The 18,481-nt window shown below is 41.1% G+C and overlaps 2 protein-coding genes across 3 annotated transcripts in view; one reads left to right on the forward strand and one right to left on the reverse strand.

Annotated features, from left to right (window-relative positions):
* The window catches only part of LOC149309925 (ribonuclease P protein subunit p38-like), a 29,234-nt gene that overhangs the window by 2,404 nt on the left and 8,349 nt on the right, over nt 1–18,481 (forward strand). The gene's annotated exons all lie outside the window — the stretch shown is intronic.
* LOC149309926 (acyl-CoA-binding protein-like) lies at nt 7,260–17,680 on the reverse strand. 2 transcript variants are annotated; one of them, XM_089531409.1, is made up of 4 exons: nt 17,574–17,680; nt 8,111–8,228; nt 7,592–7,645; nt 7,260–7,489 (listed from the first exon to the last, which is right to left on the reverse strand). In XM_089531409.1, the coding sequence occupies exons 1-4, from the start codon at nt 17,583–17,585 to the stop codon at nt 7,416–7,418; spliced, it is 258 nt and encodes an 85-aa protein (XP_089387535.1). In that variant the 5' UTR covers nt 17,586–17,680; the 3' UTR covers nt 7,260–7,415. The 2 variants fall into 2 exon arrangements, with proteins under 2 accessions (XP_089387535.1, XP_089387534.1); XM_089531408.1 differs by having other exon boundaries at nt 7,583–7,645.

Here is an 18,481-nt window from a genome sequence, read left to right on the forward strand (position 1 = left end):
TTAAAGTGCTATCAAACTGCATTATTTCTAGTATAAATGCATCCTAGCTAACCTGAATATGTGTGTGTTTGTGTGTGTGTGTGTGTGTGTGTGTGTGTGTAAATAAAATGAACAAAACAGAAAAATAGATTAGGTGATGTGACTACACGACATACTGACAATGGTTCAACTTGTCCTTGTCTATGAAAAACAGGTTTATGGCTAACATTTGACATTGTTGCATCATGAACAACTATTCCTGTTGTCATGCTCAGTCCCTGCTGAAATAAAGATGTGAAGCCTTAATAGCAGCATTATTTTGGGCAAGAATGGTCAGTGCAGCCCTAGAAGTGATGTCCCATCTCTGATTTGATAGGTGCCATTCTGCAGCCTAGAAGAATACAAGAAGGTCTCTGGAGCCAGATCCTGCTGCTCTTATACTGTTATAGAAAATCGGGTTCTTAATAGCAAGGACCATTCTCACTTAATCCATAGCCTAATAGAACAAAGTAGGCAAGAGGACCCAGATAATCACTGAGAATTCAGTTTATTAAGCCGGCAGACCCCAGTGGAATTCCTATTCCAATACAATGTGACAAATTGAATATTTATGCTGAATGTGCCTCTAAACTCGGCATTAAGACTATAAAAATATTTAAGTGTAGGAATTAATTTTTCTTTAATGAGGCAAATTTCAGATCTGGGTGGAAATGAAGTTTGCCATTTTGCACAAACAGAGCAAGGGTTTGGCTGTCAATGGATCCCCCCCCCCCCCCCCGCAAGTCAGAAATCAATGCAGAACAATCACATACCTGCTAATATTTCACAGATGAAAACTGGAACATGCTTAGCCAAGCAACATCAGAATGTGGCCAAGATGACAAGTGTTATTAGTGAGGAAGAACACACAAACTAGGAGAGGCTGCAGCAGTTTGCTTTTGCCTGGCTCTACTGGGAAAGGCCAGTTTCTGTCTCTCCTGCTGTCTGACTGAGTTAACTGACCTCTAATCTGCATTGCAAAAATAATACAGTTTGACTCTGCTTTAACTGCCATGGCTGAATGCTATGTAATTCTGGGATTTGTAGTTTTGTGAGATATTTAGTCTTCAGGAGATTATCGCACTGCGTTCTGAGAACGTTCCTATCATCACGTGATGAGAACGTTCCTGGAACAGATATTACTGCATTAGTAAACTAGAACGTGATCAAAACGTGATCAGAACTGCATTTTACCGCACAGCGATTCCTGAAACCGTTCCGAGAACATATTCCACCAAGGCCGCCTCCGTCTCCTGATTGGCTGAAAGAATGACAGGCAGGGAGGCATTGAAGCAGGCAGGCGAGCGACTGCAGTGAGGGAAGGGGTGTGTGTGAGAGAGAGAGGGGGGAAAGGAGGAGGGAGGGAAGGGAGGGAAGAAGGAGGGATCGGGAGGAAGGCAGGGAGAAAGAGAAATGGGGATGCAAGTTACATCCCAAAACTCCTTTGCAAGGCTGGGAAGAAGGAGGAGCTCCATGCAGGTCTCTTCAAGCCGAAGAAAAGCAAGTTGCCAGGGAGGGGACTGGGCCAAGGGCAGAGCCCCGGCAGCCATAGCAGCTCTTTAAACCGGTTAGAAAAGAAGAGTCCTCTGCTGTCATCCCAATTCCCCATTTTAGCTGCTTGTCAGCCTTTTGCCTCCTGTGTGTGTGCGCATGTAATGTGTGCCTTCATAGAATCATAGAATCATAGTTGGAAGAGACCACAAGGGCCATCCAGTCCAACCCCATTCTGCCATGCAGGAAATCACAATCAAAGCATCCCCAACAGATGGCCATCCAGCCTCTGCTTAAAGACCTCCAAGGAAGGAGAGTCCACTACACTCTGAGGAAAGAGTGTGTTCCACTGTCGAACAGCCCTTACTCTCAGGAAGTTCCTCCTAATATTGAAGTGGGATCTCTTTTCCTGGAGCTTGCATCCATTGCTCCGGGTCCTAGTCTCTGGAGCAGCAGAAAACAAGCTTGCTCCCTCATCAATGTGACATCCCTTCAAATATTTAAACAGGGCTATCATATCACCTCTTAATCTTCTCTTCTCCAGGCTAAACATCCCCAGCTCCCTAAGTCGTTCCTTGTAGGGCATGGTTTCCAGACCTTTCACCATTTTAGTCGCCCTCCTTTGGACATGCTCCTTTTTGAATTGTGGTGCCCAGAACTGGACACAATATTCCAGGTGGGGCCTGTGAGCTTCCCTCCCCGCTTTAATTCTTGTCTGGCTCTTTGCTATGGAATTCTGGGAGTTGTTTGCTTGCTTTTGTGTGTTGCTCCAAACAGAGGAGCTTTTGTGGGTTCCTTCCTGGAGGGAAGGAGGAGAAGGTCCTGGGCATTCCTGCCATCCTTGCCTCCTGCAGGCTGCCAGCACAGGAGCCCCGCTGGACATGACACTAGAGGCCCCCGCAGAAGCAGCCTCTAGCTCTCTGCTCTGGCCCCCCTGTTTCCCTCTCTCTTTCTCTCTCTTTCCCTTCTTTCCTCTTCTCTCACTTGTCCCAACTTTCCTCCCTTCCCTCCCTCACACACACACAGCTTCCCTCACTGCAGTCGCTCGCCTGCCTGCCTCCCTCCCTGCCTGTCATTCTTTCAGCCAATCAGGAGACAGAGGAATGCGAGAACGGATTTGAGAACACATAAGAATATCGCACACACTTCTGTTGGAACGTTCTCATCACGTTTCAGCTCTCTGGGAACACATTCATATCTGTACCCTCCTGGAACACATTTGGAACACATTTAAGCGTTCTGAGAACCCGATTGGAACACATACGTGCGGTATACTCAAATGCGTTCCGTTCTCATCACGTGATGAGAACGGTCTCAGAACGCAGTGCGATAAACTCCCAAGTCAGAGAGCTCTGGTGCCACAGCAAACTACAATTACCAGAATTACATAGCATTGAGCCATGGCAGTTAAAGCGGGGTCAAACTGCATTATTTCTACAGTGAAGATTAGGCTTGAGTGCAAACCACTTTTGCATTTTGAACTCAATTTGCAGCAACTGAAGTAAGCCAAGGGCAAAGGAGGGGGTTGTGTGTGAGAGAGAAACTGGGACATTTAAAAAGAAACTGAAAAGTGGGACAAAAGAGAAGTAATTGTGACTGTTCTTGCTAAAGTGGGAAAACAGGAGGGTATGGTCATAGGGAAGTGGTTAGTAAACCATCGCTGGGCTTTCCTTTTTTCAAGCAGGCTTTTAATAGTGAGACTTTTGTATGTTTTTAATGGCTGAATATTTTTTATTTTAGTATGTTTAAATGATTTTGCTATTTTTAACTTCTTACATCAACATGATGTTTTTAATTCTGTTTTTAAAAGTGTTCTAAAAATTGTTTTTAAAAGTCTCTTTTGTGACCCACCTTGGTTCCAATTTAGGAGAAAGGCAGCATACAATATAAGGGTGTGGAAACAATGCCTTATGAGGAGAGACTTAGGGAGCTGGGTATGTTTAGCCTGGAGAAGAGAAGGTTAAGAGGTGATATGATAGCCTTGTTTAAATATCTGAAGGGATGACATATCGAGGATGGATCAAGCTTGTTTTCTGCTGTTTCAGAGAGCAGGACCCGGAACAATGGATGCAAGCTCCTGGAAAAGAGATTCCACTTAAACATTAGGAGGAAATTCCTGACAGTGAGAGCTGTTCAATAGTGAAACACACTCCCTCGGAGTGTAATGGAGTCTCCTTTGGAGGTTTTTAAACAGAGGCTGGAAGGCCATCTCTTGGAGGTGCTTTGATTGTGAATTCCTGCATGGCAGGGGTTGGACTGGATGGCCCTTGCAGTCTCTTCCAACTCTATGATTCTAAATAAATATTGGCCTCAATCCAATTGCTAGTCCCAAGTAGAACAGAATCATTTGTTAGGATGGTAAATCAAGAACTAACATATATATCTCACTGGTTTACCTACCAGCGTCAGGTGACTGTAGGACTACCATAGTCAAGACAAGCAACTGGATTTAATTTACTGCTTAAAAGTAGTTATACTTTAGGAGGCATCTCTCTCCCCTTTTTGAAATCCATAGACAGGCATATTCCTTTACCTTGGACAATTCACACAGATAAATGATCTTGCATGAGACTGAACTGCAGTTATCTCAAATCCTATGGAATATTTTCCATGGGGGAAAATTCTGTTACAAAAAGAGTGTTCAATTATTTTTCAACAATAACTCAAAGCAGCATCCAGTTACCCAGTGAAGTAATTCCCATGGCTATCATGTTACTTGTACTGGCACTAAAAGAGACTTGCAACAGACATTTCTAGACCTTTGGCAAGGGAAGAAAATAAGCAGGCATCAAATGAGCCCATTAGCATAAATACACAGCAAGTCCCCCATCCTCTGAATGGTTCTATTGTGTTTACTGTGCAAGTCACATCCTTTTCTATCCAGATTTTTTACTAAAAGTGTGTGTGGAGAGGAAAGCAATGAAACAACTGAAGTCTTTGTTAAGATGGAATTCAGAGCACATTCACTACAGATTCTTGTAGTATAATATGTTGTTAACTTGGCCTGAATAAATGAACTGGGTGTTATAAGCATGTTGGTTCAGGGCCAAAATGGAATGGTAGGAACATCTAATTTGCAAACTATGTTCAGTTTGCTGCATATTGTTTCCAAAATGCTTACTTAAATAAACCTGTGCTTATGTGTTTTTCCTTATGTGGATTAACAGCCATTTATTCTTCAAAATGAGTACCCAGACAGCTATTTCAGTTTTCAGAAGTAATCAAATATGTGGACGGGCATTTGGACTACAGCTCCCCCCTCCCAAACGAATGATCATCTTTAGCTGAGGCATTCTGTGAATTGTACTCCCATCCCACAAATAGCATTTCTGAACTATGACAATTTCATTCTGGACATCTATGCTTGAAATAAGTTTAAGACCTCAAGAACTATCTGATCCAGTAAAATAGTGTTTTAGGTACCTTACTTCCCAGAGCAGTAAGATGCTCCAGGGGCAGGAGTTAGTTCGGTTTGATTTCCTTTGCAACTGAGGTAACTGGAGACTTGAAAAAAATCTATACAGTCAGCACTCCTTATCCACAGATTCAACCATCCATGGTTTGAAAATATTTTTAAAAATATATAAATTCCAAAAAATAAACCTTGATTTTACAATGTAATAAAAGGGACACCATTTTAATATGCCATTGTATATAACAGGACTTGAACATCCATAGATTTTGGTATCCATATAGGTCCTGGAACCAAATGGAGCAGATATCAAGGTCCCATTGTATAATATTTGGATATCTTTACAAATATACAAGGAATATACATCAAAGTTAGCTGGAAGGCCTGACAAGTATACATCGCAATGTTCAGGTTGGATGTCCCTTATCCAAAATGCCTGGGACCAGAAGCTTTTTGGATTTTGGAATACTGGTATTTGCATATACATATATAATGAGGTTTTGTGGAGATGGGTTGTTGTGGTAGTGGTTGTTCTTGAGTGCCTACAAGTTGTTTCAGTCTTATGGTGACCCTAAGGCAAAACTATCACGGGGTTTTCTTGGCAAGATTTATTCAGAGGGGATTTGCCTTTGCCACTGCCATCCTTCGAGGCTGAAAGAGTGTGACTTGCCGAAGGTTTACATGGCCAAGCCTAGATTCAAACCCTAGTCTCCAGAGTCCTAGTCCAATGCTCAAACCACTATACCACACTACCATGCTATTCATAAAATTCATTTATGTTGCATATACATTTTTTACACATACCCTGAAGGTAATTTTATATACAACATTTTTAATAATTTGGGGCATGAAACTAAGTTTGTGTACACTGAAGCATCAGAAAGTAGAAGTGTCACTATCTCAGCCACACATGAAAGAAGTTTTGGGTTTTGGAATATTTCAGAATTCTGGATAAAGGAGACTCAATCTGTATTATTTTTCCTATGCTATAGGCATCAGATAAAAATCTATGAAGCTGTGGTTTTAAAAATTAATTGTATTTGTGCATTACAAGACAATAATTAGAGCAAATCATATGCAAGTTGAAAAAGTGGGAAACGTTCAGAGCAGGGGAGGGACTGGCACCATGTCAGTCACTTATGATGGTTACAGAGATTCATTTTTCCCATTCCCTCAAAAGTTTTATGCTATATAAAAAAAACCTCTCAGATTTTCCTGTCCCTGCAACCACCAAACAAGAAGACTGTGTATAGCATGATGGTCAAGATACCAAGAAAAGGAAATTATAGGAATAGCAGTGAGTTTAATAAAAGAACTGATCCTATTTGGAATTCACTGATACATGATTTTAAAACAAAAGCAGGAGGGCAGATTCACTAGCTTCCCATTCTTCAGCATGTCACTAAAATGATTTGCTTCACTCATTCCCCCTTCTGTTTCACACACTTTCTGCATGTAATGTTACTGCAGGAAGGCAAACTGTATTGACTGGATAAAATTACAACTTATAGCATGCTTTCTCTAATTAGCTAGCATCATCTCATTTATGTTTAGCATTGATATTCTCCCTTTAAAGAACAATATACATTGCAGCCTTTGCCATTTTTCCCTGTTAATGATACAAAACCCTCTTTCTAGAGCAACTGTGTTCTGCTTGCATCATCAAAATTACCCATGTCAGGTGTAGCTGCAAGGGGCTATACTATGTGTGATTATTTCACAGTATGTTCCAGGTAAGTCAAAAGGACTTGCTTGAACATAAACATGATTGCAGCCTTAATGTAGCTCTTTGTTTCAGCTTCATGACATGCTATCCACAGTTTAGCTCTAAGTAAAATGGAAAGCCTGCTCTGAAGGTATTAGTTTCCCAATTCTATATCAGCTTACATCCAACTTGCAGAGGCACTGTTCGACTTGAGCTACTGTGTGCACCTCAGCTTCATCCCATGTAATAATACAGAAAACTAGAAATCTGCTTAGTATGGGGCATAATGGGCACAATTGGAGCAATATAAACCATTTTACTGGCACCCACAGATGTGGCGCTGAAGATATGATCATTAATGTAACTAGCTAGGGCTAAAAGCACTGAAAATTTAGGTATTCACAAGGTTTCCTGAAACTCCATTACTCTGACCAGTTAACGATCTTAAAATACATGCGTTTACATTTTTGCAACCTATTGCCACTTAATTCTGAATTTCCTTCACATCTCTATGTACCTAGGGTTTTGTGCAAATAAATCTGAATTAGGGAACTAAATCGGTTAGGCTTTGGTAAAGTTGATGAAATTTTAGTAATGAGGAGACTGGCGTGAAAGTTAAAAATCCAAACCAACTTGTTGTCAAGTAAAAGTTTATTGTGAACAAATGCAGCCAGAATGGTAAAATGTCCAGTTAAAGAACCTATGATTGATAAAAGTTTCAGGTCCAACTGGAGGTTAGTAATGCCCTAGGTCTTTGAACTAGTCAGAGTGAACATGCTTGATGGACGTCTATATTCCGTATTTCTCGATCATCCCATTTGCCTTCGAGATATAGGCCTTCATGGCATCTTCCTTGGACACACCTGTAGTGAAAAACTAGCAGTTACTACCATGTCTTTTTCTGAGACAGGGAAAAAGAGGGAGTTAATTTAAATAAAATCTACAATAATTTTAACCTTTCTTACGGTTCCATGCTTCCCATTTGGCTTTGCCTTTCAGGTCTAACATTCCAGGAGACTCTGTCAAAAAACACAACACAAACAATTATTATTATTATTATTATTATTATTATTCTATATTTATATAGATCTGTAGATTTGCACAGCGCTGTACATTAAACAATAAATTTAAAAGAGTAAACCTGCCTATGGCGTACAATCTAAGAAATAATAGGATAATACATATAAAAAACATAGCAATACAGGAAATGGTTCAATAAAACAGGCAACAAAAGAACATCAAATAGCAAGTGACAATCATGCAATGCCTGGGAACGCTTCTCTGAACAGGATGGTCTTCAACTCAGTTTTGAAGCTGGTTAAAGAAGTGATGGCCCTTGCTTGCGAGGGAAGAAGGTTTCAGGAGTGAGGGGCAGCAAGTGAAAAGGGGCAAATCCGAGATGGGGCAGAAAAAATCCTGGGCTTATCTTATTCGTATTTGTAAATGAGGTTCCCCCCCCAACAGTAGAGTATGCATAAAATTACCAATATTAATATCTCCCACAGTAGCCTGTTTATAGAGTCCATACAGTTCTCCTAGTTCATCATCAGTAGGCTTGGTCTTTAATTTTTTAACTTTTTCTGCTGCACTGTCAAAGTCAGCCTGATGAGAAAGAAAAATAAAATAAAGTAAATAACACAGAAGCATTTTGATGTAAAACTATCATAAATTATTTTTGAAGTTTGGTGGTGCTTTCTTGAATGTCACATTTTTCACTGAACACTTATATCCACATCTAGGTGTGAGGTAGCTACTTTTGTTTCTGTGCACCAACCCTGAAATTCTGGGTGGTAGTGCAATGAGCAGATGTACGGACCACTCTGGGGTCCTGCCACAATACCTCATTACACTGCCACTTGATGGAAACATCAGCACTTCATTGACTAGTGCTACAGAACTCTGGTTCCTAGGTGTGGTTGGTCTCAGGGACATTTACAACTGTGGCAATGGTGTCATGATTGTAACTGTGAACATCAAACAGTTATGAGGTCAACAGCCTAGCTTAAGACACCTGAACTCCCTAATAGGCTATGTTCATTTCATTTCAGATACTGGATTGCCATTGGAAAGAAGCACACCCTAAGTGATAGAAACCATTAAAGTGTATTCGTAAGAGACAACTAGTTTTTACTTCCTGTCTTTCATGCTTTCCCATTAGCTGTCCAATGGATAGAAGCATCCATCCTTCCTAATTTAGCTAACATCAACATGTGTGTCAAATTGCAGAGGGGAAAAATAGATAAAGAGACCCAGCCCAATTGCATCAGACTATGAGAGGAAAATGTATGAACCTTCAGATGTTCTTCAACAGCAATTCCCATCATGCCTCACCAATGGCTATTGTGGTAAGGAGTGATAGGCATTGTTGTCCAAAAACACTTGAATAAACATAGCTTGTGCACACCTGTTAGAATAAAATATCCATTCTGAAGAACCCCCCCCCCAATAATTACAAATATAAATACCTTTTTTTAAAAGTACCCCAGTACAGTGGGCCCTTGGCATCCACTGGGATTTGGTTGCAGGAACCCCCCATGGGTACCAAAATCCGTGGATGCTCAAGTCCCATTAAATATAATGGCACAGTAAAATGGTTTCCCTTACATAAAATGGCAAATCAAGGTTTGCTTTTCAGAATTCATAAATTTTTTGAATATTTTCAAACCATGGATGCTTGAATCCATGGATAGAGAGGACCACCTGTACTACTTTACCCTCCTTATTCTTCACAATAACTACAGTTTCAATGAACAACCCCCCGCCCCTTTTAATGGTAAAGTGAAGGGATGGCGAGAGGGAGACAAAAGCAGATTGGAAATATATTTTTTTCTACCGAACAAATACTGTCGAACAAGAGAGCTGAGTGATCCAATAGTTTTCTATACACCAGCTGGTCCATGCAATGAAGCTACTGCACTGCATAGATCTAGGAGACCAGTCTGTGCAAAAGCTGCAATGCAGCTGCTGAAGCCACCTGGCATCTTTCCAACTCTATTCAGTATCTGCTTTCTCTGTAGGTTGAGATTCTGTATTTGTGTGTGTGTTGGCAAGCTAACCACTTTATAACCTTCTTGGGTAAAATATTTTGCTCAGCATCGCACTACAAGGAGAGTATATTCAGAGCTGGAAAAAGTTGCTTTGGTGAAGCTGAAAACTTAAGATCACTTCCAGCGCAATCTTGTACATATCTGCTCAGAAGACAATGTTAATGAGCCCATTAGAGCTTGTTGTTGTTGTGTGCCTTCAAGTCTGTTTCTGACATATGGCAACCTTAAGGCAAACCCATCATGGGATTTTCTTGGCAAGTTTCTTCAGAAAGGGTTTGCCCTTGCCTTCCTCTGAGACTGAGTGTGGTTTGCTCAAGGTGGGTTTCCATGGCTGAGTGGGGATTCGAACCCTGGTCTCCAGATTCATGGTTTAATGCTCAAACCATTACACAACATTGGCTCTTTGGGCTTACTTCTAGCTGATGGAATAATGATTTCAGCCCTACTGTAAGTCATACTTTCTCTGCAGCATTCTAATAATAAACTTTTTTGAATGAAACATTTTCACTACTTTAATACTTACGGATGGATAGGCAATCCTAATTTGGACATGGAACTAAATGTGAGAACTGTTATTGAACAAAACCATAAATTTCCACTTTCACATCCCAGATTTTCTCCTAAGATTGTGCAGAATATGTTATTTCATCATAGCAATTCTGCAAGATGACTTATGATAAGAGAATGTCTCATCCCTCATGAGCTTCATAGTTGCTTTTCAACAACCTATAAACCAGAATCAGGTCTACCATTACATGGAACGATGGAGTCACCAGGTGCTGGGAAGCAGAAATGGCAATCCCAGCCACTGCACCTGACCCCTCTAGCCTGCCTTGTACGACACGAACCAGCCTGATGTCCTCAGGTGTGTTAGAAGACCCTATCCTGCTGCCAGTGTTGAAGCAGTCAGGGTTCACTGTTCATGTCTTTCTTGGTTATTGTTTTCATATAATCACTGGCAGATTCCTCAAGTCTGTTTCCCCCGAAAAAACAAAGAGTTATAAATCAAAGGGCCACTGCTTTCTAAAGTACAGAATACTTTTTCTTGGCAAAGTAACCAGTTCTTGTTCTTGTGTTCCTTTAAGTTATTTCTGACTTATGGTGACCCTAAGGCAACCCCTATCATAGGGTTTTCTTGGTGGTTTGTCAGAGAGTGTGTGATTTGCCCAGGTTCACCCAGTAGGTTTCATGGCTGAGCAGGGATTCGAACCCTGTTCTCCAGAAACTACTGCACCATGCCGGCTCCTTTAAATATGAAATCACTACATTAAAAATGCTATAAGCTTGATTGTAAAGCAGTAACATGTTCCCAAATAACTACTGTAGGGGCACCTTAGTGCTTCTGCACTGAACAGCAGATTTAAAAACAACAACAAAACAAAAACAAAAAAATGGAGTGGCAAGCACAGCTGCACGATGCTATTATCCCAAGATGCTATTATCACAATAATTATCACAATTATCCTTAAGATGCAATCCTGAACACAGTAATCTGGGAGTTAGCCATTCTAAACACAGGAGGAATTACTTCCAGTAACTCTAATGAAAATAACCTAGATTTCAGTCTGTAATCTGGGCACAGACACTGATTTTGTCCCCTTTGATTTCCTTCCTGTTGCTCTGAATCTTTATTGTTACTGTGAAATTTAGGGTCAAAATTCAGTCTTTTGACCCTAAATTCATTCATTGTAATTTTTTTTCATTTTAGACTAGTCTATGCAAAGGATATAAACTTACAATAAAATAAATTTTATGCAAAATTTAGTGTGTTTGTGTGTGTGTGTTTCTGAGGAGGAGTACATAGCTTTCATCAGATTCTCAGAGGCATCCATGGCACAACCCCACACCCCAAAGTAAAGCAGAATTCCTTTTGAAATACTCAGCATCTTTTGGGGCAGTTTAGAGTGCCCTTGAATATTGTGTCACACAACCAAAACACATTTAAGAATTCCCAGGCTCATATGTCTCTGAGGTGGCATTACTGATGCCTTGTATGATGCGAGGAAAGGTGTTTCTGATTCCCCATGTTACACAGCCTCTATTTTTGTCAGAGTGTTTAAGATGTTAGAGATCACAACACAGCCACATAGGACCTTTTCCTCTCCTACTGTACATATAGATCTGTGGATGAATGAGCAGTAGGATGCAAAGCTCGTAATTCATTATTTATATTTATTTCAAGGATTTATATTCTGCCTTTCTCCCACAATGGGATTCAAGATGGGTCACAATTATTTAAAATGACAGAGCTAAAACATTGATTACAAAAGTTTTATGATCTTCCCAAATGGGCAGAGAGCCAACAGTAAAATCTAGAGCCTAACCAACTCACTTCAAGTATACATGCACTCACAGCTGTCAAAACCAAGCTCCCGTAACCTCTCCCACAAAAAAAAAGTTACGTAGCTGAAACAAATATAATACATCATTGATACAAAACAATGGGCCACTGTATTCCATGAGATACAGTGATGTTACAAAATATGGGACCCATTCTTCTCTTCTTCCAGTATTATGGCCATGACACCATAGTCCATTCATACTACCCTATTCTAAACCATACCACACTCATGCTATGGTATTTCTATTCTAAAACACTCATGATGTGCAGCCTGGTCTTTAAAAACAACAACAACAAAACAAGCTCATGCCAGTATTTACTACTGCAAACCCAAACACTCATCAGGTTATTCTTCCATCAGTTTCATACTTTCTCAATATACTTCCTCATTGTAACTTTAGGACTTAAACAGTCTTGGGGGATTTTTTTTATTTGAGAAGCAAGTGTGCAAGTGCCATGCTATTATCAGAAACTGTTTTAAAACTTTTTCTCCCCCACATTTAAACTACTTTAGGTTGCAATTCTAAACAGCTATCTGGGACTAAGCTACAGGGAACACAGGAGGATTTCCAAATACTAATGTAAGCTACTATTGTGAGGAACAACTTAGGGAGCTGGGGATGTTTAGCCTGGACAAAAGAAGGTTAAGAAAGAGGTGATATGATAGCCCTGTTTAAATATTTGAAGGGAGGAGGGAGCAAGCTTGTTTTCTGCTGCTCCAGAGAACAGGACCCAGAACAATGGATGCAAGCTGCAGGAAAAGAGATTCCACCTCAACATTAGGAGGAACTTCCTGACGGTAAGGGCTGTTCGAGGTCTTTAAACAGAGGCTGGATGGCCATCTCTTGGGGATGCTTTGATTGAGAGTTTCTGCATGGCAGGGGGTTGGACTGGATGGTCCTTGTGGTCTCTTCCAACTCAACGATTCTATGAAATGGACCATGACATCTCCCATATTACATTGTCCTTTCTAGAGGGACAAGACCAAGATGGAAACCCATGACAGCCAGAGATGGCCGGTTGGTTGCTTATATGCGACCCAGTGAATTTATACCAAGTTTTATTCCAAACTTTAAAGGAGCTGTCAAAGAGGCTGTAGCCTAACCCCAAAGAGTTTCAGAACCTTGGATGGCTGCTTTGAAGTCTGAAATAAAACCTAGAGTAAATTCATGGCATCCCTAACATGGAAGACACCGACCACCCCAATTATTGACCTTTTTCCTGGAGGAAAGGACAAAGACTTTGGGAAGATGGCATTTATTTTAAAGACTAATGAGCTACACTTCTTTCAAGGATTTAAGTATTTAAGACACAATCATAAAATCAATTTACCATTATGATTGCTATGAATTCCTTCTTAAAAATTATTGTTTGTCTAAAGTTTAAACCAATAGTTCTTAATCTTTCTTAGATTCATGGAGAATCAGATGAAAGCCACTGTTCTCACCTAAGAAAAATACTCATATTCTTCTTATTAATGTGTATTTTTCTTAGGTAGGGACAGTGGCTTTCATCTGATTCTCCATGAATCTAAAAAAGGTTAAGAACTATTTAGTTTAGACAAACAATTATTTTTAAAGAAGGTATTCACAGCAATCATAACACACACACACACACACGATTGTACATACAATTCATTTTTATTGCATTGAGAATATTTTTTTCCTTCAAACAGACTAGGCTTGAAAGAAAACAATGCACTGAACATTTGAAAACATTACAATTTTAGTCAAAAAATTTGCTTTGCTAGGAAAAATATATCAAAGTAACAGGAAAGAAAGAAATTGAAGGGGAAAAATGCACCCAGTTCAGAGACCCCTGAAGCCTTTCCATCAAACCTCGGGGGATCCACAGGACCCAGATTAAGAACTCAAAACACAAGTGAATTTAAAAGGTAAATCACATTAAATTTGACTGGATCCATTCATTGCACTTTTTTTATACCAGGAAAAAAAATGTAAGAAAGGTATCCCAGATGACAACCTTTAAGCTGTAAGCCACATTTATGGCTTGGATTCGGTGATCTTCTCTTCCTTACTCTCTGGGCAAATAGATGCAAAGTCTGTGCAGGTTACACAACAATCATACTGAGCTCTCAAATCCACTTCAGTCCAGGCAGTTTAAGTAAAGCGGCCCAGTTACTGGCTATATTTTGATTGCTTCTGGGTGAGGGATTATGGTGATACTCTAGCTGCCTTTGCTAGCTGCATCCCTCCCACTCTTCAGATAGCCCTCCTCTGCAGGATGCTGATGCTGCAAGTACAGCAAAAGAGATGGACTGTCACAACAAGGGTTGAGGTTTGCAAATCAGTAACTTTCACACATTTAGCAGCCTTCCTGAGGAGACCTAGTCCTGAAAAACCCAAGAAATAGGCAAGACTAATAAAGCATCTCTCTTTCTCAGCAAGTAGACAAAAGCTTCCCTGTCTTTAAAACTTGGCAGTGTCAGGTCAGGAAGCCGTTGTGCACTGAGCCATCAGGCTTGATGCAAACAACAGAAGTTGGAGCATGAAAAAGGATGCAAGCAAGGCAGTTGAAGGCATGCAGTCTTTAAAACATCCAAAATCTTTGAAAGCCATGGTTTAGTACTGCTCAAAACAAAAACCCCAAACCCAAGTGACAAGGCAAGTCTCCAGTGCCCAAAATAATTCCACAACACCCTTCCCTTTTGACAATTAATTATATGGCAAGAGTAAGTATATATGGCTTATGTGTTCAAGCCTGGCTACTGTTTACACCAGAGATGTGACACATGCAGCCTTCCAGATGCTACTGCACTGCAACCCTTATCATTCTTCATCATGTGCCAGCCACAGATGATGAGAGCTGTAGTCCAACAAAATTTGAAGGAAACCGCACCCCATTTAAACATACTGAAGTTGCACTTTAAAGTGGACTTGCATATTAAAGAAGCAATGGCAGTGGTGGTGGTTGATGGGAGTTATAGTCCAACATAGAGTGGAAAGTACCTGGTCATGACACCTGTGTCTACAAGCCAGATCATATGTGGATGGAAAGCCATGATAACCTACCCCATGTGCATGGCTGTGTGCCCCCCATGTCACCTGTCACTTTAGATGACTCCATGAATTTCATGGGGTTTTCTTAGGTAATGAATGCCAGTTCCTTCCTCTGAAATATAGCCTTCAGCACCTGATATCTGTTAACAGTCTCTCAGTCAAGTACAAACCAGGGCTGACTTTGTTTGCTTTCCAAGTTCAGAAAGGGCATTTAGGCATGTGGAGAATACTGATCAAACCCACTGCGGTTTATCTCCAAGCCAAGAGGCTGCACAACTGCCCTTTACCACCAAAAAAGTAAGAAAACCATCCAATGATCAAATACTTATTTTATTTATCTGATATGACCTATATCCTGACTCTCTCTTAATATGGGACCCAAAGTGGAATCACATATTCCTCCAGCTTTACAGAGTTTGCTGAGATGCAAATCCTATACACAGTCTTCTTGGAAATAGGTTGCACTGCATTCAATGGGATTTATTCCCAGGTAAGTACATGATATATACCATACTACTGGTAATTTTCTGTCAGTCATGGGATTTATCTCAGGTAAGCATGTGTGTGCACCTTCAAGTTGCCTGTTGGCTTATGACAACCCTATAATTTAACAGGGTTTCCTTAGGAAAGCAATACTCAAGAGTTAGTTTTGCCAGTCCCTTGCACAAATCAGTGATATCTTTATTGGGCCTTTTTATGGTGGGCCCAATAAAGGTAGCCCTGTTTTGAGTATTTGGGGTGTTACTGTACTTGCCAGCATGGTGTAATAGTTTGAGTGTTGGACTATGACTCTGGGGGCCTGGGTTCGATTCCCACTCCGGCCATGAGACCCACTGGGTGAACTTAAGCAAGTCACATGCTCTCAGCCTTGGGGGAAGGCAATGGCAAACCTCTTCTGAAGAAATCTTGTCAAGAAAACCACAGCATAGGTTTGCCTGAGGGTTGCCATAAGTCAGAAACATCTTGAAGGCACATGACGATAACTAAACTCAATGAGATTTACTTCCAAGGAGGCATGGCTGGCCTTGCACTATTCCAGGAGAGTTCTGTCTGTCCCACGGAGAGCATGCGCAAGCTGACCCAATTCAGGGGAAAGCAGCTTTCAAACTAGAGTCCAGAGTGGACATACACTGATGTGGGGGACATACAATCCTGCCAGACAAGATGGTCAGCGGAGCAAAATCTCAAATGCTGCATCTTTGGATGCAAAATGAGCTTACCCCCAAACCCCACCAGTGTCACTGGTACTGAGGTTGGTTGTTATGTGCCTTCAAGTTGTTTCCAACTTATGGCAACCACAAGGATAAAGGTGCCTAAAGGTGCAGTGATTCCCAGACTTTGGCCCTCCAGATGTTTTAAGAGTTCAGCCCCCAGAATTCCTGACTATTCACCAAGCTGACAGCGGCTTCTGGGAGTTGTAGTCCAAAAAACCTGGAAGTCCAAAGTTTGGGAGCTACTAGTAACCTATCACAGGGTTTTCTTGGCAAGTTGCTTCAGAAGGGAGTTTCTCGTGGCCATCCTCTGAAGCTGAGAGAGTGTGACTTGCCCAAGGTCACCCAGTGAGTGTTTATGCTCTAGTGAGGATTTGAACTCTGGTCTCCAGAGCCGTAGTCTAACACTCAAAGTACTGCAACACATTGGTAAAATAGTGTCCTTTATATAATACTGTAAAATCAAGGTTTGTTTCTTGGAGATATATATATATATATATATATATATATAAATTAAGCTGTGGTTGGTTGAAGCTGCAGATAAAGAAACTGTATTTTTCTTCAGAGATGGTTTGTCCTGGCCATCCTTTGCAAGGTGACCAGATACCCCTCTTTTCCAGGACATGTCTTACATTTCCACCTTCTGTCCAGGAGAAATCCCAAAAGGTCCTCCATTTTGAGCATGACTAAAAAGAAGCATTGGTTTACATTTTTGTGAGAGTTTTCAGTTTTAATTTTGTAACACCTTACATTTTTTCGTGGTGCAGCAGTGTCAGCTTTGGACGATGGCTCTGGAAACCTGGGTTCAAATCCCAGCATGGCCATGGAAACCCACTGGGTGACCTTGGGTGAGTCACACTCTCTCGGCCCTCAGAAGATGACCATGAGCAAACACCATGCGCCACAAGTTGGTAACAACTTGAAGGAAAACCATAACCTACAAGTACTGTAATACAGTAATATAAATACTGCATAGCTCTCTTAATATGTGTATTTTATGCAGCTTAATATATATATTTTATGTAATGTAACCCACCTCAAGCCGTGAGGAGAGGCAGGTAAGAAATAAATTGATGATGATGATGATGATGCAGTACCTTGCCCTCCTTTGCAGTTGGGACATCTGGTCCCAATGCATCCTCTGAAGCTGAGAGAGTGTGACTTTATTTATTATTGTTGTTATTGTTATTACTGTGCAGTGCCTTGCCCTCCTTTGCAGTTGGGGCATCTGGTCACCCTGCATCCTCTGAAACTGAGAGCAGTGAGATACCCCTCCCTTTTCAAACAAAGCCATCCTTTCCTCTTCCCATCCCTGGCTCCCTTCTTACCTGGAGAGCCATGGTGATAAAACCTGGGCTTGGCTCAGCTGGACCTCCTCCGAAGGCGCTCCTTCCCAAATGCGCTCTGCCTGCTTTTCATTCCGTAGCCCCTTTTTATACTGCCGGCCGGGGAAATGTGGCTCCCTCATTGGACCAAGGCCATTGTGACGTCACCCACAGGGCTGCCACCCAAAACAAAGCAGCTTCTGATGATGCTTCTGCTGCCTGAGCAACGAAAAGCAGGCGGATTTAGCTTACTTGCATCCACACTGCAGCAATAATCCGGTTTGATACCGCTTTAACTGCCATGGTTGAATGCTATGGACTTGTGAGAATGCTACTGTGTTGTGGCACCAGAGCTTAAACAAACAAACAAACAAAATTAAATTGAATTGTTAGAGTTTCCATTCCTCCACTTGGGATGTTTCTCTCTTTAGTGATATTGGTGGAGGTTCTCCCCAGTATATAGAATAAAAATATAATTTTAACAGTGGAAAGGACTTTGGGAATTATAGGATCATGGAGTTGGAAGAGACCACAAAGGCTATCCAGCCCAACCCTTCCAATTTATCTAGTCCAACACTGCAACTCACCATCCTTACAACTAAACCAGGAGTGGATAACTTCAGCAGATCTGGGGGCAGTTCCTATACTGAGTTCCTATACAAAAATCCCAAACAAAACCAGAAGTTGGCAGAAGTCCATTGAAAAGTGGTATCTTTGATTCAAAACATGCTGCAGAAATAATCCAGTTTGATAGCGCTTTAACTACCCAGGGCCCAGTGCTAAGGGAATACCGGGAATTGTAGTTTGTTGTGGCACCAGAGCACTCTGACAGAGAAGGCTAAACATTTCACAAAACTACAGTTCCCAGAATTCCCCAGCATTGATCCAGGGCAGTTATAGTGGTCTCAAAC

Source organism: Sceloporus occidentalis, unplaced genomic scaffold (genome assembly GCF_023333645.1).
Source record: "Sceloporus occidentalis isolate IW3139 unplaced genomic scaffold, rSceOcc1.0.p SCAF_7, whole genome shotgun sequence".
Taxonomy (NCBI): domain Eukaryota; kingdom Metazoa; phylum Chordata; class Lepidosauria; order Squamata; family Phrynosomatidae; genus Sceloporus; species Sceloporus occidentalis.